The sequence below is a fragment of the Hylobates moloch genome, unplaced genomic scaffold (genome assembly GCF_009828535.3).
Source record: "Hylobates moloch isolate HMO894 unplaced genomic scaffold, HMol_V3 SCAFFOLD_1, whole genome shotgun sequence".
NCBI lineage: Eukaryota > Metazoa > Chordata > Mammalia > Primates > Hylobatidae > Hylobates > Hylobates moloch.
Genome location: NW_026652276.1, coordinates 221097601 through 221121078, shown reverse-complemented (window position 1 = coordinate 221121078; position 23478 = coordinate 221097601). Strand labels below are relative to the sequence as shown.

The following is a 23478-nucleotide window of genomic DNA, read 5'->3' as shown; positions in this document are numbered from 1 at the left end:
GTGTGCTCCATTGAGAAATGAAAGGGTGGTATTTGGCCTTCTCTAAGATGCTTTAAGCCCTCAGAGCCTCTTTGACTTTGAATTGTAGAAAAGAGAGCTCAGAGAAAACTGGGGCTTGGGGAAGGGAGAGTTGATGAGTCAGTGGGGGAAGAGTATAGGTAGATTGTAGTGGTCCTTAGGATGTAGCCATTTGATTTGCATTGTCTCATGTGAAAGGAGCAGCTCTAGTCACTTTGAAGTTCTTGGATTTTCCCAGTGGAGGGACTGATTCTGTGCAGTCTCCTTTCCAGTTGGTTCCCATTTTAGCCAAGGGCATTTGTTAGCAGCTGTCATCTAGAGTGAGGGATGTAATAGCTGTGTTCTGTGTGGATGATGGAATCACAGCTTGTGAAGCCCCTTTCTCACCAGTGGACTGGCCACTGGGGAGGTGGTGTCGTGTGAGACCTTCCTGAACTGGTGGTTTTTTTCCCCTCTCTATCAACAGATTTGCCAACATTACAACAAAGGAGATGGACCCCACGGCTCTTGTGCCTTTCAAAAGCAGTGCATCAAGCTCCATATCTGCCAGTATTTTTTACAGGGGGAATGCAAGTTTGGCACTAGCTGTAAGAGATCCCATGATATCTCTAATTCTGAGAATCTGGAAAAATTGGAGAAGTTGGGTATGAGCTCAGACCTGGTGAGCAGGCTGCCTACCATTTATAGAAATGCACATGACATCAAGAATAAGAGCTCTGCCTCCAGCAGAGTGCCTCCTCCTTTTGTCCCACAGGGGACTTCTGGTAAGGCTGGTGGGGAGGTAAGGCTGGTGGGGAGGTAAGGCTGGTGGGGAGTGGTAAGGCTGGTGGGGAGCACGGGAGGTCCTGGGCTGGGGGTTCCCGGATTCCAGCTAGCCATTACACGGAATGTGTGACTTTGGGCAAGTCTGGTGCTGCTTTTAGTAAAATGGAGTTGATGCTTTCCTAACAAGGCAGGGAGTGCAGGGGTGAGGATAAGTTGAAATCATAGACATGATCAAGCATGCCATCCTAGACTAATGTGAATCGGTATTGATGGTGACTGAATTCTGGATGGGCCTAGTCTGCACTGAAATGGGAGACTTGGCTCCTCCCCCTGTGCAGTCACCCCTATCTTCATCCCTACGAGAGCATGCTCTTCAGGGAAGAACTCAAAGTTAGGAATGCTGTGCTGCACAGCTGTGGGGAGCATCCCTTGTGTTGTATTCTGATTTTACAAAATGAGTGAAAGAAGCATACCTTAATTATGGCATTGGCCATATTCCTGACATCAGTAAGTAGAGTTTTTGAGCCATTGTAAATTTGCTTTGTTCCCTGCTCATCTCCAGCACCTAGACAGTGTCTGGCCCACAGTAGGTACTCTGACATTTGTTGAATGAATGAGTGTGCTAGGATACTTATTTTTTAAAAAAGACTGTCAGGTTTAGTGACAGGCAGATTTTGAGCAGAGATTTTTATTTAATAAGCATTTCTTGAATATCTCTTGTGGGGCAGATGAATAATGTGGTCTGTCAGGGAGATTATGATACACTGGCATTCGTTGGATTTCACAGTATCAGCCATTGGCTGGCCGTTCTGTTACCCACTCTTTCATTCAGCACCTTTGTGTGCTTGCCACATGCTGGGCACTGTCTTGGGTGCTGGTTATTCCTTGGTGAAGCTGAGACATGCCTCCCCTCAGAGCAGAATCAAACCCTCTCAGTTAGCTGTAGTGGTGGCTACAGTTTTAATAGAGCACTTCCTAGAATGTCAGTTGCATGCCAGGACTACCTACAAACAAAGCACCACTCTAATTGTACCTGACTTTTATATTTAAAAGTTGTCTTTTGTATTTGTTTTTTCTTTACATTGTCTTCAATTATGTTTTGTTAATTTCTTTCAGTTGTAGGAAGCCTAGAAATAGACAGGTTTTGTATTAAATAGATCTTTAAGAGTATCTTACAGCCCTGAATACAGTTGGATTACAGCCTTGTCAGAAAGGGAGGAGGGATCCACTGCCAGTGATGTCAGCTGCAAGAGCAGTCACCATCGTGGGGAGAGAGGGAGATGACCTTCTGGGTCCCATAGACCTAGATTTCGCGTGAAGTATCTCTCAGGGGCTTATAAAGAGAAAAGGGAAGATGAATAACAAAATGACAGGTGACACTAAATAGGGATTGCAAATTAATTTTATGTGCTCATTTGGGGATAGCTGGGTGAGGGTAAATGTCATAGGTAAAGACTCATTGGCATGGTGCTAGTAAAGGTAAAATAGAAAGGATTTATGTGCCCTTTTTATATTAAGAGCCTGATAATACACCTGAAATTAATTAAAGGAGCTCCATTTTGAAATGTGGACTTTCTATTTATTACTCTCTTCTTGGTATTAGTACCCAATTCTGATAGTTCATTAATGAATGTTTGTTATATAGCCTCAAATCTAGTTTATAAAAAGTAGCCCTCTGTTTGCCCTCAGGGGTCATCACACCCTTAGGCATAGAAGGAATTGTCAGATGCCTCAACATGTAAGACAGTGGTTCTCCCCTTATTACAAAAGTGTCCCAAGCCCCACCCCTGGAGGTTCTGATTCAGTCAGTCTGGGGTGAAGTCTGTCTAGGGCAGAATCAGGCACTTGTGTTTTTAAATGGGTCTCCTAGTGAATTGGGTGGACAGCAAGAGTTGAGAAAGGAGTCCCTTCATGGAGTCCTGGATCTGGCAAGCAGCTGTGTGGCATCAGGCTGGCAGCCTGTCACTAGAGGATCCACCTGTGCAGGAGCACTTTCATCCCAAACACGATAGGGCTTTGTGAGCTTGCCTTGCCCACTTTTGTGCAGAGAACTGAATGAATCCTCTTTGACTCTCTTTTGTACCCCATATCAGAAGGTGACATATCTTTGTGGTGTTTCTTTGCAGAAAGAAAAGACAGTCCAGGTTCTGTGTCCCCAAACACCCTTAGCCAGGAGGAGAGTGATCAGATCTGTTTGTACCATATCCGGAAAAGTTGTAGCTTTCAAGGTAAGTTGGAAGAGGTTCCTTCATCCCACTTGTGGGCGGGGTAACTGCTTGTCATTCCCAGAGCTGTGCTCTGAAGTCACCCCCTACCAAACCTCTACTCCATCCGGAGAGGATCAGGGCTTGGCACTTTGGCCAAACCAATTCTGAAGGTATTTTGTTGGGGAGTTGAAGATGGTAGCAATTCTTTGAGTTTTCAGAAATTAAATGTGGATCATTTTTGGGAACATAACTGGTTCATGCACCAAATGAGTGTCAAGTATTGAGCCTTGGTCAACTTAGCATGAGGTTACAGACCTGCACAGGACAGGGAACTGCTCAGCCTAGTGGGAACAAAGATAAGGGTGGTGATAGGCTGAGAGCTCCCTTAGAAACTGGAAAGGACCTCACTGTGAAGGAAACACTTGTGTTAGCTCTTGGAGGATGAGTAGTTGTTTAAATTGGGGGTTTCTTCTGTATTGATCCAGTGAACAATCCAGTGATCTCTCTTTTATCAGAAGCAGCAATTCTGGTGTGCATGTGTGTGTCTGTATTTTCACTAAACCTTTGTTTTCTTCTTAAATGCTGTCCTGGGCTTTGACTGAAGGAAGGTTTGTTCTCAAATTTGGTGACTCCCCTTGACAACCACCAAACTTCTTGTTTCATTTTCAGTTTTTAAAAATTACCCAAGCAATTAATGAATATTTTCACTCTGTAAAACAGTTCAGTAATACAGAGTGAAGCATGAAGTCCTCCATCGTCTTTGCCCAAAGGTAAACACTTCCCGTGTGGTCGTGATATTTGTTTTACATATTTTTAAACAGATGGGAGCATGTGATAATGTTATTATTCAACCTCATCTTAACATTGTATCTTGGAGATTTTTTTTCCGTGTCAGTATGTGAAAGTCCACCTCATTTTAAAAACAAGTGTGTAGTAGTTGATTATAATGATGTTCCATTGAGCATTCAAGTACATATATGTGAGTATTTCCATAGATAGATTCTGGGGAATGGAATGATAGGTCAAAGAGTATGAGCTATATGTACATAGACACATATATATGTGTATTCTGAAAGCAATATTACTGAGCTGTAGTTTACACAAGATAAAGTGTACCATTTTAAATGTATACTGAGTTTTGATGAGTATATATGCTCATGTAACCATCTCTACCATCAAGATATGGAACCACCTCCAAAAACATTGTTTATGCTCCTTTATAATTAATCCTCACCCCCTAGTTCATTAGGGAAATCCCTGATCTACTTTTTGTCACTATAGATTAGATTTGCCTGTTCTAGAATTTCACATAAATGGAATCATACAGTGTATTATCTTGTGCCTGGCTTCTCTCATTAGCATGTTTTTGAGATTCAGTCATGCTGGCATATCGATCATTTGTTTCTTTTTATTGCACGGTAGTATTCCATTGCATGATTGACTGCAATTTGTTTATCCGTTCATATGTTGATGAACATTTGAGTTGTTGCCAGTTTTTGGCTTTTACAAATACAACTTCTGTAAATATTTATGTATAAGTTTTCATGTGGATATATGTTTCCATTTCTCTTGGGTAAAAGACTTAGACATAGTTACTGGGTTATGTCATGTGATTGACTTTGTAAGAAACTGCCAAACTGTCTCCCAAAATAGATAATAATATTTTATGTTCCCATCAGCAACGTGTGAGAGTTTCAGTTATTGTATATTTTTGCTAAATATACAATATTTAGCAAAATATTGTCTTGGCATTGTCTTTTAAATTTTAGCCATTCTAATCAGTGAGTGATGATGTCTCGTGGTTTTAATTTGCATTTCCCTGATGATTAATGATGTTTAACTTTTATTCACATGTACTTTTGGGGCATTTGTATATTTTCTGTGAAGTATCTACTCAGATCTTTTGCCTATTTTTTATATAACAGCTTTACACACATACACACACACACACACACACACACACACACACACACACAAAAGGAATCTTCAGAAAGTTCATGGAAAATGCATATTATGAAAAAATTATGCATGGAGTTCAAAAGTTTTGCACCAAAATAAATTCATACTAACTTGTGATAACATATCTGAACAGGATCTAGTTTGAGGCACTAAGAAGGATAAGACATCAATTTGGAAAGAGCCCCTATCAAAGCAACATGAATTTTGCTGCAGTTGAAGCAAGAACAAATATCAAATTTATGGTGACTCTTGGGTAGCAGAATGACGAAATAATTGATGCTTTACAAAACAGTTTATGAGGACAATGTCCCAAAGAAATCAGTTTATAAATGAGTAAGTCATTTTAAGAAGGGATGAGAGAATGTTAAAGATGGAGCTATCCATATCAATTTGTGGGGAAAAAATTAATGTTGTTTGTTCCTTAATTGAAGACCAGTGATTAACAGCACAAACAGTAACTGACACCAGACATCTTGATTAGTTCAGTTTATACTGTCTGCCAGAAAAATTAAAAATTAAATTTGAGCAAACTTTCCACTCTATGGGTGCCAGAACCATTCTGCCTGGATCAGCTGCAAAGAGCAGAACTTTGAATGGAAATTTTAAACAAGTGGGATCAAGATCCTGAAGCATTTCTCTGAAGAGTTGTAACAGGAGATGGAACATGGCTTTACCAGTAGGATCCTGAAGACAAAGCAATGGCTCCTAAAAGGAGGAAGTGGCCCAGTCACAGCAGAAGTGATCAGGAGCAGAAGTCACAGCAACAGTTTTTTGAGATGCTCAAGACATTTTGCTTGTTGGCTTTCTAGAGGGCCAAAGAGCAGTAACATCTGCTTATTATGAGAGTGTTTTGAGAAAGCCAAAACTTTAGCAGAAAAATGCCCAGAAAGCTTCGCCAGAGGGTCCTTCACCACCACTGTTCATTCCTCATCAATCAAGGCTGCTGCTCGTTCCTCGTCAATCAAGGGCAATTTTGCAAGAGTTTCAATGGGAAATCTGTAGGCATCCACCTTACAGTCCTGATTTGGCTCTTTCTGACTTATTTTTGTTTTCTAATCTAAAAAATCTTTAGGCCGGTCATGGTGGCTCATGCCTGTAATCTCAGCACTTTGAGAGGCCGAGGCAGGTGGATCACTTGAGGTCAGGAGTTTGAGACCTGCCTGGCCAACATGGTGAAACCCTGTCTCTACTAAAAATACAAAAATTAGCCGGGTGTGGTGGCACATACCTGTAATCCCAGCTACTTGGGAGGATGAGGCAGGAAAGTCACTTGAACCCGGGAGGTGGAGGTTGCAGTGAGCCGAGACCGTGCCACTGCACTCCAGCCTGGGCAACAGAGTGAAACTCTGTCTGAAAAAAAAAAAAAAGAAAAAAATCTTTAAAGGGCACCCATTTTTCTTCAGTTAATAATGTAAAAAAAAGACTGGATTGACATGGTTAAATTCCTAGGACCCTCAGTTCTTTCTGGGTGGACTAAATGGCTGGTATCGTCTTTTACAAAAGTGTCCTGAACTTGATGGAGCTTATATTGAGAAATAAAGTTTATATTTTTTATCTTTTAGTTCTGTTTTCCATGAACTTTTTGAAGTCCACTTATATATGTAATAATAACACAGAATTGGGCAGCCATCATCATAGGCAATATGAAAACATTTTCAACACCTCCAAAGTAACCCCGTCTTCATTAGCAGTCAGCCACCATTCTTCCCTCACCTCAGCTCCTGATGACTACAGATGAAGGTTCCATCTCTATAGATTTGCTTGAATATTTCATATAAATGGAATCATACAGTATTGGTCTTTTGTGACTGTTATACCCATTTTTATTGGGTTATTTGATCTCTTATTATTGAGCTGTGTTTTGTATGTGATGTATACTGAAGATATATCCTTCCAGTCTTTCATGTTTATTTCCTTTATGGTGTATTTTGAAGAACAGATATTTTAATAGTGATGTCCAGATAATATTTTTTTCTTTTACGGTTTTTTTTGTATTCTAAAAATATTTGCCTATTCTAAGCCTACAAAATGTTTTCTCTTATGGTGTTTTCCTAGAGGTTTCAGGGACTAGGCATTTAGGTTGAAGTCTAGCTGTGAACACTTGTTCTCTTAACCCTGATCATTCTCTCCTTAGGTATCGCTGCTTCTGTGTGAGTTGCTGCCTCTCTTCGAATTGTTTTCCTTCATGTGTTGAGTGATTCTTGGTTGTCTGTCACGTTGGTGCTTGAGAATCCCGTATACCTGTTGGTTGATTTCCATGGGGCTGATTTGGATTCCAGGCCCTCATTCTAGTGATGGTGGGGAAGAGGCAGAAGGTCCTGCTTGGTGAGGTGGGTGGCTGGCATGTAGCCTAGGACTGGGACGGGGGCTTTGGTGGTCATCTCATTTGCTTTTCTCTCGCTCTAACCCTTATATTCACACTTAGTTTAACTAGGAAGTGCACAGCAAGCTTCCTCCACACAAGCAAGTTAGGGGAAGGGAGTGCCTCTGCCAGGGGCTCCCTTGTTGTCACTGGGATTGGCCTGGGTATCTTTCTTGCTCCTGGCTTCATCTGACTGTGAATCTGTGATGACCCCAGATCTTTTCTACTTCTGCGGTATATTCTGCACATTTTGTCTGCATTTTTCTCTCTCCTTTTTATATCTATTTGATTCTCATTGCTCCATAGTTTTAGCAATTCTTGAATAATTCTGGTCTTTTGATGGTATTTTTTATTGTTTTCCAGTGCTTTTGGATTTATTCTTCTCTCTGGCCTGTTATTTCAAGGACTATAGGGAGGAAGGGCTGGGGTAGATGTGGTGTTTTGTCTGCCAAATTGATTTGATTTCTGTGACTCACCTCCTAGAAAGCCCCTGGAATGCCAAAGTGAGGTAGGGAACATTAGAAGGAAGGAAAATAAGTTGAGAAAGGGGACAGGAAGACCAGGACAAGGGAAAGGACCTTATGTCTCTACCGCTGTGCTGGGACTAGGCTCTCACCAGCTGCTGTGGCTGCAGTGGCTTACGTGGTGCCTCCTGTCCTGGGTACCTTCCAGCTGTGAACAGTGTGGTCTATAGCTCAGCTTTGATTCAGAACGGAAGCCTCAGGCCTGCTGTTTGATTATAGTGCCTTCCCCTGGCTGTCCTTCTCGAGGAAGCATCAGCCTGGAGGGCCTTATGGAGTGCACCTTCCCCAGGATGTGCCTGCTTGCAGGGAGAGCCTGTCTCAGGCTGTCCATAGTACACCTGTGCCTGGGGTTTGTAGGTATAGCATTTGAATACTGGGATGCCCCGGGGTGGCCTTCTACTCTCATCCCTGATCATTTCCTCTAATGCCTTTCAGGGAGGGAACAGGAACTCTGGTTGGTCGTGACCTTGGACCATAGCTATTTGTCTTCCCTGGCCCAGCCCTTTAATTATCTGTTGTGTACACACCTGCTTGAGAGAGTTCAAGAGGTTCCTGACCTAGTGAGCTGTCCATGTTCAAACTGGACAAGTTAGGAGATCTTCAGTCCCTGGTGTGGCTGTTTTCAGCCTTGTTGAACTTAGAGGAGTTTCCTTGCTTGGGTGTCCCCGCCTTGTTCCCTCAGTCCTCTTGGCCTGGCACTCTCTTCTGCCCTGTCTTCTCAGCCCCATACCTGGTCACACAATCCCAGGCACCCTCCCACTCTCTTCCATGGGACTTCCCCCACCATGGTGCTTTTGCAGAGCCTGGGAAAGAAGTGGCATTGAGATGTGCCTGAAAAAATGCACACGATTTTAGAAAATTTTAATTTTTTTCAAGTATCAAATTAGCTAGTTTCATTATTATTTTGAAATATGAATTAAAAATGTACAAAGGACACTCAGGAAGAAATAAGTCCCCTTCACACCAGTTTTCTTCAGAACTCAAGTCCTCTCCAAGAAACAGCTGTAATTATCCATTCCTTGAATATCCTCCCATCGAGGCTTTATACATGTACAAGGGTATGTGTCTGTTCAGTTTCCTTCTTACACAGGCACACTAGCATGGCTTTCTACCTTTTTCACTTAATTAGATGTGTAATTTTTGGAATATATTATATCTTCTTGTGGTTCAAAGTTCAAAACATGTCAAAATGACAGAAGTCTTTGCTCATAACTTTGTCTCCAGCTACCAGGTTCCCTCTGCAAGAAATAATGTGTGCATATGTGTGTGTTTAGTTAGAATATCTCTAAGCTTATTTTTTTTTTCTATTTTTTACCCAAATAGAGGCATTCTGCACCTTGTTCTCTATCTTTCTGCCTTAGAGCAAATATCTCGGAGGTAGCTAGCTGCATGTCACAATGCAAAGAGCTTCTCATTCTTTTTCTCTCCTTTTTCCCTGTCCTCTCCTGACGCTTCTCTGTGTGGATGTAGCAGAACCTCACATGGGCTGTTGACAGGTAGGGAGAGGGTGTGGGTGGCATTCCCAGTGGTGGCAGGCACCAGCAAAGACAGGGCAGGCAGTGTGTGCTTGGAGTGATGAGAGAAGTGAGGATCTGGCTGCCCAGGAGGAACATGGGGTTGGTGAGGGGAGCAGCCCACTAGAACCCATAGGTCTGGGCCATTGTGTGGATGTTGGTGGGAGTGTGTCAGGGAAGGAGTGAGCATGTTGTTAGCCAGAAGAGATCCAAGGAGCCTATAACCATGCTGCTGACCTGCCTTCAGTTGGACGTGTTGGGTTGGGATGGATTTCTGGTAGAGATGAATCTGGCTCCGTCTTTGATGTGATCTCTGCCCATCCACCTGCCACATGGAGAGTGATATTGAGGAGTCAGACTGCCCCCTGCAGTGATGAGACCTTTGACCTTCTCATGATCAGTTTCTTACTCTTATTAAATAAAATTCATAGATGATATAAACTATCAACATACATATTTCTAAAAAATTGCCAGGTGTGGTGGCTCACACTTGTAATCCCAGCACTTTGGGAGGCCAGGATGGGTGGATCACTTGAGGCCAGAAGTTCGAGACTAGTTTGGCCAACGTGGTGAAACCTTGTCTCTACAAAAAATACAAAAATTAGCTGTGTGGTGGCACACACCTGTAATCCCAGCTACTGAGGAGACTGAGATGGGAGGATCATCTGAGCCTGGGAGGTTGAGGCTGCAGTGAGCCGTGATTGTGCCACTACACCCCAGCCTGGGTGACAGAGTGAGACCCTGTCTCAAAAAAAAAAAAGTAAGGTCCTGTTAAAAAGTGAGACATAAGGAATATGTATATCTTAGTCCATTTTGTTGCTTATAACAGAATACCTGAAACTGGATAATTTATAAAGAAAAGGAATTTATGTCTTACCTTTATGGAGGCTGAGAAGTCCAGGGTCAAGGGCCTGCATCTGATGAGGGCCTTTGAGCTGGTGGGGACTGCAGAGTCCTGAGGTGCTGCAGGGCATCACATGGCAAGGGGGCTGACCATGCTAGCTCAGGTCTCGCTTCCTCTTCTAAAGCCACCAGTTCCACTCCTATGATAATCCATACACCCATTAATCCATTCATCTATGACCCAGTCACCTCTTAAAGGCCTTACCGCTCAATACTATCACTTTGGCGATTAAGTTGTAACAAGAGTTTTAAAAGGGACAGACATTTAAATCATAGCAATGTATATAATAAAATACAAAAAGTGTTTCCATATCTAAATGCTCAGGCATGCCTGCACTGAAAAAACAGACTCCACCACACATTTCAGAATGTTCCCAGGTCAGCGGGCAGAACCACCCCTGTTGACAACCACAAGGCTAGGGTGTGCTGCGGATTGCCAAGCTATCTTACTCCTTTATGTTTTTATTTCAGATAAGTGCCATAGAGTTCATTTCCATTTGCCGTATCGATGGCAATTCTTGGATAGAGGCAAATGGAAGGATTTGAACAACATGGAACTTATTGAAGAGGCATATTGCAATCCCAAAATAGAAAGGTAGGAAATATGTCCCTTGTCTCTGCTTTGTGCCTGGGCTTCTGTGTGTGGTGAAGTTTAGCTTAAACAGCAGTGTTTAGTTTTGATACCCTGCGTGCGCGTGTGTGTGCACGCACGCGCACACACACACACACACACACCCACTGTAAGCAGCCTAGTCTGGAGGTAGGAGGTGGGCTGGGATCGAAAGTCAGCGTTCATACTGGCAGTTTGGTGGCTTTGTTCTCCCACCTCCTTCTCCTTTCAGACAGGAGCAATGGGGAAAGGAGAAAATGGTACCAATACCAAGTATTAAGTTCTCAGTTGTTTGGTGCTGGAATTGATCATGTACATCTATACTCATTATTACAGAAAAGCGAGAGGTGATCATTTCTATTTGTGAAATTTTAGCCTTTGGCCTATACAGCCATACCGCTGAATTGCTGTTTATGGTTTAACTAACTTTTTTTTTCCTCAAGCATGTCCTAATATTTTCCCTTAGTCAATTCAGAGTAAATAGGGAATTCCCGGATAGGCTTCTTTTCTAATACTTAACATATTTTTCAATGAACTTGCTGAAATATGTTGCCAAGAAGAGAATTTGAGCCTACTTTTTGAGTGTATAAAATAAATTTGCACTTAGAGTGCAATTATATGCAAATTGCTATTGGTAAAGTATGTGAAACCAATTACTCCTGTTAGGAGGATTAAATGGCTCACATACCACCCCAATCTTTCTTTTTGAGGCAAAATTTACACCCAGCGAAGAGCCTAGATATTAAGCGTACAGCTCAGTGAGTTTTGACAAATGCATACACTTGTGTAGCCAGCATTCTGATTGAGATACGGATCATTTTCCTCACCCCATCTCCTTCGAGTCAGTGCCTACTCCCATCGTTCACCACCGTTCTGACCTCTATCACCATAGATCTCTGTCTTGCCTGTTCTCGAACCTCATATAAATAGAACCGCGTGGTAGGTACTGTTGTGTCTGGCCTCTTTCACTCAAACTTTTCACCCTCCAAAAGGGCAAACTACAAGGTCAGAAACTTCCCGGCAGAGGAAGCACAAATGGCCAATAACGTGGATCTGGATTTATTTCTGCCACTCATTAAAATTGTCACTGTGACCCACTTTTTGTATATTTCTTTTCTCTTTTTGATCTTCTCGTAGATTTTTTTCCTCATTTGATTTTTTCCCTTTACTAGTTTGGACATTATATACTGAATTTTTATTTTTTCAGTGGCTGCTCTGGAAATCTAAACAGACTCTTTATCTTAACAGACTTTTAACTGAACTTAAGCCAATCAGTGCCTTTTGTCATTCTGTCAAACCGTGAAAGAACCTTGGACACTTGAATTCTGACTAGTTTCATTCAAACTTACTTACTAATTATATAAATTTGGCCAGATTACTTAATTTCATTTTACCCCAATTTTACTATATGTTAAGTAGACTAAATCATAGTTTCTACGTCATAAGGTTATTTTGAGAATTAAATGAGTTAATGTGCATAAAACACTCAGTACAGTGCCAGGCACATAAGATGTGGGTTGAGTGCAGCAGCTCATACCTGTTATCCCAGTGCTTTGGGAGGCTGAAGTGGGAGGATTGCTAGAGGCTAGGAATACACAATTAGCCTGGGCAACATAAAGAGACCTTGTCTCTACAAAAATTTTTTTAAAAAATTATCTCAGCATGGTGGCGCATGCCTGTAGTCCCAGCTACTCAGGAAGCTGCAGAGGGAGCACCATTTGAGCCCAGGAGTTTGAGGCTGCAGTGAGCTATGATTGCGTCACTACACTCCAGTCTGGGTGACAGAGCTAGATCTTGTCTCTATTTAAAAAAAAAAAAAAGATGCACTGTGTGTACTGCTTCTATAATATTTTTAATCCTAGAAGTTAGAAATTTGTATTGTTTTAGGCAGTCAGTATTTGTTTAAGCTTACACAATTATCATTTTGTTTCTTACTCACCATTCCTTTGCTCACACTTCTCCTCGTTTATCATTTTCCTTCTTTAAGTTCCTCTGTGGGAGGTTGCTTTAGTGAGAGTCTGGAGGTAATTGTGTATTTTGTTAGTCTGAAAGGGTTTTTATTCCCATCTCGTTCTTGAAAGATAGTTTTACTGGGTATTTTCCCTCAGCTCTTCAAAGACTATTTCATTGTTGTCTGGATTCCATTGCTTCTACTTAGAAGTTAGCTGTCAACCTAAATCGAGGTGGTATTAGTTCACTTCTTAGGGCTGCTGTAACACATTACCATGAACTTGATGGCTTCAAACAACAGAAATTTCTTTTCTCAGTTCTGGAGGCTAGAAGTCCAAACTGAAGTTGTTAGCAGGGCCTTGCTCTGTCTGCAGGCTTTACAGGAGGATCCTTTCTTGCCTCCTCCAGGATTCTGATGCTTAGAAATCCTTGGCATGCCTTGGCTTGTAGACGCATCACTCCAATCTCAGCTTCCATTGTCACAGGCATTTCCCCATGTGTCTGTGTTCAAATTTCCTCATCTTAAAAGGACATCAGTTTTGGATTAGGGCCCGCCCGAATCCAATATGACCTCATCTTGATTATTACTATTTTTTGTTGTTGTTTTGTTTGTTTGTTTTTTTTTTTTTGAGATGGAGTCTCTCTCTGTCGCCCAGGCTGGAGTGCAGTGGCGCAATCTCGGCTCACTGCAAACTCCGCCTTCCGGGTTCATGCCATTCTCCTGCCTCAGCCTCTCTGAGTAGCTGGGACTACAGGCGCCCGCCACCACGCCCGGCTAATTTTTTTTTTTTTTTTAGTAGAGACGGGGTTTCACCGTGGTCTCGATCTCCTGACCTCGTGATCCGCCTGCCTCGGCCTCCCGAAGTGCTGGGATTACAAGCGTGAGCCACCGCGCCCGGCCGACCTCATCTTGATTATATCTGCAAAGACCCTATTTCCAAATAAGATCACATTCACAGGTACCAGGGATTAGACCTTCAGCATATCTTCTTGGGGACACAATTCAATCAAGTATAGTAGATAGTCTGTTTTTTCTCTCTGGCTGCTTTTAATATCTTGTCATTCTTTGGTGCTGTGCAGTTTCACTAAGATCTGTGTGTGGATTTAAAAAATTTTATGCTACTCCTATTTTGCTGTGCTTTCTGATTTCCTCAGCCATGATCTCCTTAAGTATTCCTTCTCGGGAATTCTCATTAGATATATGGTGAAGTCTTCTTTCTCACTTTATCTTTTATGTCTTCTAACTTCTCTTTTATTCTCTTTCTAAACTCTGCCACATTTCTTTCTCTCAGGCTCTCAGCTCATTAGTTCAGCCTCTTCTGAGATGCAGTGTGTTTCATTGAAGTATGATTTTTAAATTTCAGTTAATTTACTTATGCTTTAAAGTTCTAAGGCCGGGAGCAGTGGCTCACGCGTGTAATCCCAGCACTTTGGGAGGCTGAGGAGGGCAGATGGCTTGAGTCCAGGAGTTCAAGACCAGCCTGGCCAACATGGTGAAACTCTGTCTGCACAAAAAAATACAAAAATTAGCCGGGCATGGTGGTGCATGCCTGTAATCCCAGCTACTCCTCGGGAGGGTGAGACAGGAGAATTGCTTGAATCCGGGAGGTGGAGATCACGATGAGCTGAGATGATGCCACTGCACTCCAGCCTGGGTGACAGGGTGAGACTGTCTCAAAAAATAAAAAAAAAATCGTAAAAAAGGAAAAGAAAAAAAGTTTTGGAGGGAGTGGAGGAGAAAGAAAAGAATAATGAATAGTAAAAGTTCTGTTTTTTTCCTTAAATTTACCTAGTCAATTTTTATAGTCTCTTGATTCTTACTCATACTTTTGATGCTCAATTCCTTTTTAAAAAACATATCACGCATATCTGCATCTGAGAATACTAATGTTTGTAGTTCAAGGTGGTCTGATTTTGTTTTTGTTAAGTTTTGCCCATAGTGTCTTTGTTTCCACGTTTTGTGATCGATTTTGAGCTCATGTTTGATGGAAATGTCTTTGGAAATTCTTTTTTTTTTTTTTTTTTGAGATGGAGTCTCACTCTGTCGCCCAGGCTGGAGCGCAGTGGTGTGGTCTCGGCTCACTGCAAGCATTCCCCTGCCTCAGCCTCCTGAGTAGCTGGGACTACAGGTGCCCGCCACCACTCCCAGCTATTGTTTTGTATTTTTAGTAGAGACGGGGTTTCACCGTGTTAGCCAGGATGGTCTCGATCTGCTGACCTCGTGATCCACCTGCCTTGGCCTCCCAAAGTGCTGGGATTACAGGCGTGAGCCACCGCACCCGGCCTGGAAATTCTTTTGAGGCCTGAGTTGAAGGTGAATCTCTCCAGAGGGGATTTGTGTTTGCTTCTCTGAGAACTGCTACCCTGAGTCTTCTTTGCAGCTAATTCTCCCAAAATGTGAATCAGCCTAAAACTTCTGTGAGGCTTGAGTGGTTTATGAGTTCTCAGAGGAATTTTTTCCTCCTTTATCCAGAACCAACATTAATACAGGCAGGTTTCCTTGCCAGATGTCTTTGCAAGGCAAGTCCCCTCTTCAGTCCCCCTTTACTAAGGTGGGTCATCTTTTAGGGTCCTGGTTTTACGCAGAGGTATCTCTTTTGAGATTCAGCCTCCTGCCTTACTCAGACGCTACATTTGTTTCCTGCTTCCCCTTTGTGGCCAAAGCCCAGGCTCTCTGTTGTTACTCATCGACATTGCCCTAGGATAGCTGCTGGCTCTCGCCCTCCTCTCAGCTCTCCAGTTTCGTACCTTCCTTTGGTCTTTAGGCAGTACTGCGTTTAGAAAGGGTGCGCGTCCTGGTGGCTCAGGTGCAGGCTGTGCAGCCCACCTGCCCACCTGAAAGCCCAGCTCGCCCGCTGACTAGCTGTTTGATCTTGAACAGGTTTCTTCACCTTCCTGAGCTTCTGTTTTCCCATCTGTGAAATGGAGATAATAGTCTTAACCTCATAGGGTTGTGAAAATGTCATCGCCTAATACATATAAAGTGCTTAATGCAGGGTCTGGCTCACACAGTAAACACTCAGTATATGTTAACTATTGTTATTTTGGCTTCTAAGGACTTCCCTTTCTTGCCAGCTCAGCAGTGCATTTTAAAAGAGAATGTTTTCACCAGCATCTTCGGCATTTTGTCCTGAGAGGAATTTTCATCATAACTAGTCTCCCACATTATCTTGATTTTGATATTTTTATACCTCAAAACTGATCTGAAAAAGCAGTTTCCTCTACCTCTGGAAACTTTTTCTAAAATGTGCATGCCACATTTACTATTCGCATCTCCCAGCTGTATGTTCTCAAGCTGAGGGACCTGTGTCTGCTTGGCTGCTGGGATTTTCAGTCTGCTGCTGTTTTCCTTTTGTAGGATCCTGTGCTCTGAGTCAGCCAGTACCTTTCACTCTGATTGTCTGAACTTTAACACCATGACTTACGGTGCTACCCAGGCTCGCCGCCTCTCCACGGCCTCCTCTGTCACCAAACCTCCACACTTCATCTTCACCACTAACTGGATTTGGTACTGGAGTGATGAGTTTGGTTCTTGGCAGGAATATGGAAGACAGGTAAGTGTGATGGAAAGAGGGTGAGTGTTTTGTCCTGAGGATCTGTAAGAGAGGAGCCAAATAAGAGCCCCCATATTGTTGCCAGGGGCATCCTTGAGAGAGCTGAGGATCCCCAGGTGCCAGTGTGGCTCACTTGCTTTGGGAGAATTATGGCAAAACTAGATAAGTTGGAATTTATTTGTATGAGCTTTCGTCTTCGAAGAGCTTCCATCTGTTGGCTCATGAGAACTGAATGACAAATTTGTAGTGAGATCAAGTTTCTTCATTGGTTTTATTAAATGGGATAGAAAGATGTTTCTCTTGTTGAACAGGTAACTTAACCCCAGAGCTGGTGCCTATGTGTGCAAGTGTGTTTGTGTAGCTGTGGTATAGAGGTAAAGGCTTTTCAAACCGGTTGTCTGCCATTTCTGCAACTTTACAGAAGGTAGGCAGATTAAAGAAAATTGATTTATATCATGTATAGGTTTGGAATCCAAGCCAAATAACAAAAAATAGCTGCTGTCAATTATTTGCAGGTGTTTGTGGATGGGTCTGATTAAAGGGAGTCCCCTGGTCACTTACAGAAATACAAGTTTAGGCCGGGCATGGTGGCTCATGCCTATAATCCCAGCACTTTGGGAGGCCGAGGCGGGCAGATCACTTGAGGTCAGGAGTTCAAGACCAGCCTGGCCAACATGGTGAAACCGCATCTCTACTAAAAATACAAAAATTGGCCAGGTGTGGTGGCGTACGCCTGTGGTCCCAGCTACTTGGGAGACTGAGGTATGAATGAGGATCACTTGAACCCGGGAGGCAGAGGTTGCAGTGAGCAGAGATCACACACTGTACTCCAGCCTGGGCGAAAGAGTGAGATTCCGTCTCAAGAGAAGTACAAGTTTAGGGAAGGCACCATTGATGAAGAACCCACCCTCCAAAATGAAAATCGATAGGTATTTTATACTCTTCTGGGTTTTAAGAGGCTATATTGAAGCTTTAGTTTTTTATTCTTAACTGTACTCAGAATGCCCTTTTCCTCTGGTGATGCTCTAATGTAAGCTCCATGAGGGCAGGGACTTTTGTCTTTCTTTTGCCCCATCGTATCCCGTGTGTGGAATGATGCATAGCCAGTCCTCAGGAAATAGACATTGGCTGATGGAAGGAGGAGGGTGTTACTGACAGTGTCTGTTGGTCAGCTGGAGATGGTCACTCTCAGCGATGGCCTTGCTGCCTCGCACTACTTCCTTTCCCCTCTGCTCACCTGCTCCCCTCTTGCCAGCACCAGCCTCTCCTTGCTTGCTGCTCTGCCCTGCCTGCCTTTCCCACCTGTCTCCCTCCCCTGGTGGGTGACCTGGGACTCTCTCTGACCTGCCCTGTGGGACTCATCCAGGTAAGCTCTCTGGGTTTGGTCAGGAGCATGAGGGGAAGAGGCTGTGGCGTGACGTGGAGGAGGGGGAGAGGATGACTGCCCAATCATGCTCTGGGAATCCCGGCTTTCCTTGAGATGGAGGGACAGATGGCAGGCGCAACACACTTAGCAGATGTGACCATCACGTTCATTTTGTTTGGGGATCTGTCTGGCTTCTTGGGGGAGACCGCTGGTTGCTGAATGAGATGACACAGGGCTCTGGGCAACCCATGCAAAAGTAGGGTTCCCCGGTGGTGTCTCATCACAGCTCTGGTTGTTTTGGCCGTTCTCCAGTCAGCCAACACCTGGAGTGTGCCCCTTTCTCTCCTGTGCTCCTCCTTTGTGGCAGTGCAGAAACTCATGGCGAGCAGTTTGAGAATGTCTGGGGACGAACCGCTTGTGGATGTTATTGATATGCCACGTGCTAGTGGGGGCGTAGAAACACATGTGGGCTTGGTGGCTTCAGGCTGGACAGCCTAGGATGATCTGGTTTTTCTTGTCCTCCCTTTCCTACATGTTTCTGGTGTAACCCCACATTTAGGTTTCTTTTTTAGTTTTCTGCTAATTGCCACTTCAAAACAGTTTTCTCTTGATTCCCAGAAAAGCTAAGTTTTTTCTGTCGGAGCTCAAGAAGTACTCCAACATTTATGTCAAAATCAGACACCTGCTGGTCCTGCCACAGGACATGTGGGAATCTGTCATTCCTTCCACATCTCACTGGTGCCTCCAGGTGCTAAACCGAGACCTTTCTCAGCTTAACACATAATATGGCTGCCATTGTTGGTTTCTCCTTCCAAACCTCCCACTGAGGGCAAAAAAACTCTTTGTTTTTTGCTTTCTGCTCATCCACCTGCATCTTCCCTCCCTCTATGACCACCCATCTGCAGGGATTTTGACTGGAGCCCTGGGGTCGGGGCAGGACGCCTGCATCTGACTGCTGCTTCTCCTCTCTGTTTCCCTGACTCAGAGGAAACACAGCTTCATTTCCTCAGGCCCAAAGGGGGGAGGGATTGTTTTCTTTTCCTTTCCTCTTGTTGTCAGAAAGGGATTTTTATGCCACATCCTCTTCCTCCGAGACTCTAGTCTAATGGCTTGGTTTTGAAGGAGGACAGACTTCAGAGAGAGAAACTTAGGCGCCACTATGAGACTGTAAACTAGGAGGCTGCTTTACAAACCATTATACCTCTTACAGCCGCCCCTCATGGTCCTCATGGGGCCAACTCATGTCATCCCTTGGGCTTGGGCCTTGGCTCAGGCATCTTTTTCTTCCAAGAAACCTTTGCTGGGTCTCACCCTTCCTTGGTCATTCTTAGTTACCCCTCTCAGCATCTAGAGCACCCGTGAGACCTGTGTGGGTCCTTGTGCTTGAGGCTTTGAAATGTCTGGGTACTTTTTTTTCCCCTTCTCCATTGCTGGACTCAGTTGCACAGAGGCATGGGTGACTCTTGTCTTGTCTCACTTTTGTTCTGTTAGTAACACCTAAAGCTTGTGACCCAGGAGAACTAGGATGGTAGCGTAGTGGGAGCAGGAAAATTGACAGGGACAGAAGGAGTTAGTTGGTTATAGGTTCAATAACTTTAATTTTAGTTGTCAGTGTAATGTCAAATTTAATAAGAACAGGGATGATAATAGTAACATTTATTGAGTATGTTTTGTTCTAGGCACTGTACTAAGTGCTCCACATGCCTTATTTAAATGATTTCTCCAGCCCTGTGAGGACAATATAGTCCTGTTGTATAAAGGGATGAATATGGCCTAAGTACTATTATTCATGTTATAAGCTTGAGATAACGGAGGCTCAGGGAGGTTGAGATAACTTGCCAAAGTTACAGAGCCAGCGGGTTTGGGAGCCAGAATTCAAACTCACTCCAGCCGAAGCTATGAGATTTCCTGTAGGTAACTGTGGAAGGATAGGGATTGAAATGGATAATTTAAAAAAGAGATGAATGCTCCTAGGGACGAGAAAAAGAAAACCGCAAGGAAGAGGACCGAGCTCTGATTAAAGGATGGTTGCAACGTGAATAGACGGGTAAGAGCAGCCTGGCTTGGGCTGCCCAGTCAAGCAGCACTCGAGAAGTCGCTGTTGCTGTTCTGCCGGCATTTGAGTGGCTGCTGCGTCCTCTGTCCTAGGTGACTTGAGTGCCCTCCTCTCCGTTGCTCCCATCCCTGTCTTCCTGCTCAGCAGGACCCATATTTACTGCATTGTGTTTGCTAGGGCAGCTTCAGGAGAGAGTCATGTTGCCTCTGTTCTGTGCTTCCCTCTCCTGCCATACCATGCTCCCTGGCCTCCCTCTTCCCCACCACAGGACTGTCCACCAGGAGCATCTCTGAAATGTGGCGTGGGTGCCACCAGCGTCTTTCCTCATCACGCAGTTTCTTGCCTTCATAAAGTGTCTGGCTTTCCATCGCAGGGCACGACGCACCCTGTGACCACTGTCAGCAGTAGCGACGTGGAGAAGGCCTACCTGGCCTACTGCTCACCGGGGTCTGACGGCCAGGCAGCTACCTTGAAGTTCCAGGCCGGAAAGCACAACTATGAGTTAGATTTCAAAGGTATCCTGTGCCCTGCCCTCGCCCAGCAGAGCCTGGCTCTGTCCCTACACCTTAACCCTGGAGGAGCCGTGTGCGCTTACTGAGGGCCCGGGTGGGTACAGGAAAGAAAAGCAAGGTACCAGGTCCAAGGTAGACCTGGAGACAGATGACACTGGCCCTGTGCAGTGGGGGAAGAGCTGCGTCAAGGGTGTGAGGAGTATCAACCCCAGGAGGGGCAGGAGCCCCAAGTGTGGAGGACAAGCAGGGTCAGCATGCATGTAGTGTGGTTGTCCTGCTGTGTCCGAGGACTAACCGAGTCCCTGACAGGTGTCCGAGCAGCTCCGTCGTGCAGTGTCTGCCTTTCACTCCCTGCTGCGGCAGTGCTGCTGTCATCTTTTTTTTGAGACAGAGTCTCGCTCTGTCACCCAGGCTGGAGTGTAGTGGCGTGATCTTGGCTCACTGCAACCTCCGCCTCCCAGGTTCAAGTGATTCTCGTGCTTCAGCCTCCCATGTAGCTGGAATTACAGTCATGAGCCATCACACCTGGCTAATTTTTTGTATTCTTAGTAGAGACGGGGTTTCATCATGTTGGCCAGACTGGTCTTGAATTCCTGTCCTCAAGTTCCTTGGCCTCCCAACGTGCTGGGATTTCAGGCATGAGCCACCACGCCTGGCCTGCTGCCATCTTTTCTGTAGGTGACTTTGGAGTTGACGGGTTTAACGGATGGTAGGACACAGAATAATTAAAAGTCCCTGAGAAGCAGATTTTAATGCACTCATGGTGTCCTGAGGCTGGGGCCTTAGGAAACCATGTTTCGTCCTGGTTGCCTTACAGAGAGAAATAGGCCACCCTTCGGCCAGTTCCTCCAAGTGGCTGATTTGTGAGAATTTTTTTTTTTTTAGTTTTAATTTTGTGTAGTTTCTCTTAAGCCATTTCCACATGAGTGTAATGGTCCAGCTTTATTCAGTTCCGTTTTGCCTGTATTTCACATTTTAAACTCTGAGTCCTTCTGAATGTTCAGCATTTTATAAGGGCGTAAGTGGGCCTTCCTTTAAACACAGTTTATGGTTTTCTTTATTTTTGCAGACCTTTATTCTATGTGGAGTATAGTGAAGTGTCTGGTGAATTATCCTAAAACCACTTTGGCTGTCTGTTTCTGGCCTTGGTTTTGCTTGTGGTTTTGTGGCACTTGTGGTTTTGCTTAGGGTAGATCACTACCCCCTTGACATGCCCTTACAGTGAAGTTTTTCTCCTCTAGAGTGTGAACTGCCTCTGCTGGAGAGTGCCAGCCACGTGTGGTCTGGTTTGCTTTCCACGGCCTGACACACACCAGTGCATGAGAGGGGACAATGAAAGCATAGACGTTAATCAAATCAGGACTGCCCTGGAGGTCAGGACTGTGTGGCAAGCATGCATCTGACTGCTGCTGACGGCAATCTGGACTATTTCTTTTAAATATCTGGAAAATATCAAAACAGATAAATCAGAAATGTCAGATACTACCTTGATCATTCCCAACCTAGGCCACACCCTGGGGACATAACAGAACCTCATGATAGGGATGGGGAAGAGCACACACGTGCAGTTTATGATTCCTGCAGACTTACCGAAGCCCATTTGGGCACAATTTTTCTTCTTCTCCTTCTTCTCCTTCTTCTCCTTCTCCTCCTTCTCCTCCTTCTCCTCCTTCTCCTCCTTCTTCTCCTCCTTCCTCCTCCTTGTCCTCTTCCTCGTCCTCCTCCTCCTCTTCCCCCTCCTCCTCCTCCTCCTCTTCCCCCTCCTCCTCCTCTTCCTCTTCCCCCTCCTCCTCCTCCTCTTCCTCTTCCCCCTCCTCCTCCTCTTCCTCTTCCTCTTCCTCCTCTTCCTCCTCCTCCTTTTGGTAGATCCCAGTATCCACAAAAGAAGCTTGAGATGAATTGGCTTCTTCCCCCACAACTTCACTACTAAGTATAAAGCAAGTCTCAAAGCAAACTGCCACACATATTTATTAGCTATTTATTAGGAAGCAAGTACATTTAAAACACACACAAAATAGCCCAAATGGGAGTTGTTCTGAAGGTTTAGGGATGATTCAGTTCTGCCCTTTTAGGGACTCTTGTCATAAATGATTCACTCAAGGCAAATGCCAGGATTCCAGAGGCAGAATTCTAGCATCCTGTTAGGTGGTGTCAGATGGGGCAGAATCCCCCAGAGACAGGCGATAGCCTAGGGTATCCTCTGGAAGGGTACAGAGGGAAAAGACCTCACTTTACTGTGTCCATAGAAGGGTAGGGAATGTGTCTGACACACATTTAGCCAGTCCATGTATCTTGGCTCACTTTTAATTTCACCAGTGAAAGCCATTTAAGATTCATCACAGATGGCCAGTAGGCCAGTAACACCCATTTAAATATGCCATTGAGAATGGTCTTGATGGGTGGCTGAGTAGTGGGTAACAGAAGGGGTCATGGTTGCTGCATTTGGATCATGGGCTCTGAATGAGAATGTGGATGGACCTCCAGGAATGGTGACCATCTTGGCTGCAACCTAAGAGACACACACTTGGATAACCATCCAGTTTATGCTCAAGTGCAATAAGGCTAATTCTGGACATCTATAATTTTTAATATTAAAATGTTTTGTAAATGAAAACAAAATTAGCTTGGCATGGTGTCACACACCTGTAGTCCCAGCTACTTGGGAGGCTGAGGTGGGAGGATTACTTGAGCCGGTAAGTTTTCAAGGTCCACTTGAGCAACAAAGCACAAGACCCCATCTCTTAAAAAAAAAAAAAAAAAACAAGTAAGACTTGAGAGAGTTTTCCTGGCAGGCAAGGACATGACAAACACTTCGAGGTATTTGTCATTTTTCAGCTTGAGGGGCCAGTTCCCCCAACCCCAAATCCTCAGGATGAGTATGGGATTCTTGAGGGTGGGGAAGCAAGAAATTTGTTTATTAAAGATATTATTGGTTTAGAAAGGTTGATGAATACTGCCATAGTTTAACTAAAACAAAGTCGTAAAACTTATATTAACTCTGAATCCCACTAACTCAAGACGTGGTAGTTTGATCTCAGGTTGGGCTGAGGCTTTTTTGTATCCAAGCTGGGAAACATTGCCAAGCAAAATAATGGTTTAAACAAGATTGGGAGAAACAATTTAAAACCACTCATGTATAATTGATATGTCAATTACTAATCATTCCTCTATTCATTAA

At 44.1% G+C, this 23478-nt stretch overlaps 1 protein-coding gene across 1 annotated transcript in view; it reads left to right on the top strand.

The window, feature by feature from the left end:
* PARP12 (poly(ADP-ribose) polymerase family member 12) overlaps positions 1–23478 on the top strand; it is a 40029-nt gene that overhangs the window by 5711 nt on the left and 10840 nt on the right. The window contains exons 3-7 of the mRNA XM_032761924.2: positions 485–782; positions 2910–3011; positions 10724–10847; positions 16171–16366; positions 20162–20303. Of these exons, the coding sequence (XP_032617815.1) occupies positions 485–782; positions 2910–3011; positions 10724–10847; positions 16171–16366; positions 20162–20303 (862 nt within the window). The remainder of the gene's footprint in view (positions 1–484; positions 783–2909; positions 3012–10723; positions 10848–16170; positions 16367–20161; positions 20304–23478) is intronic.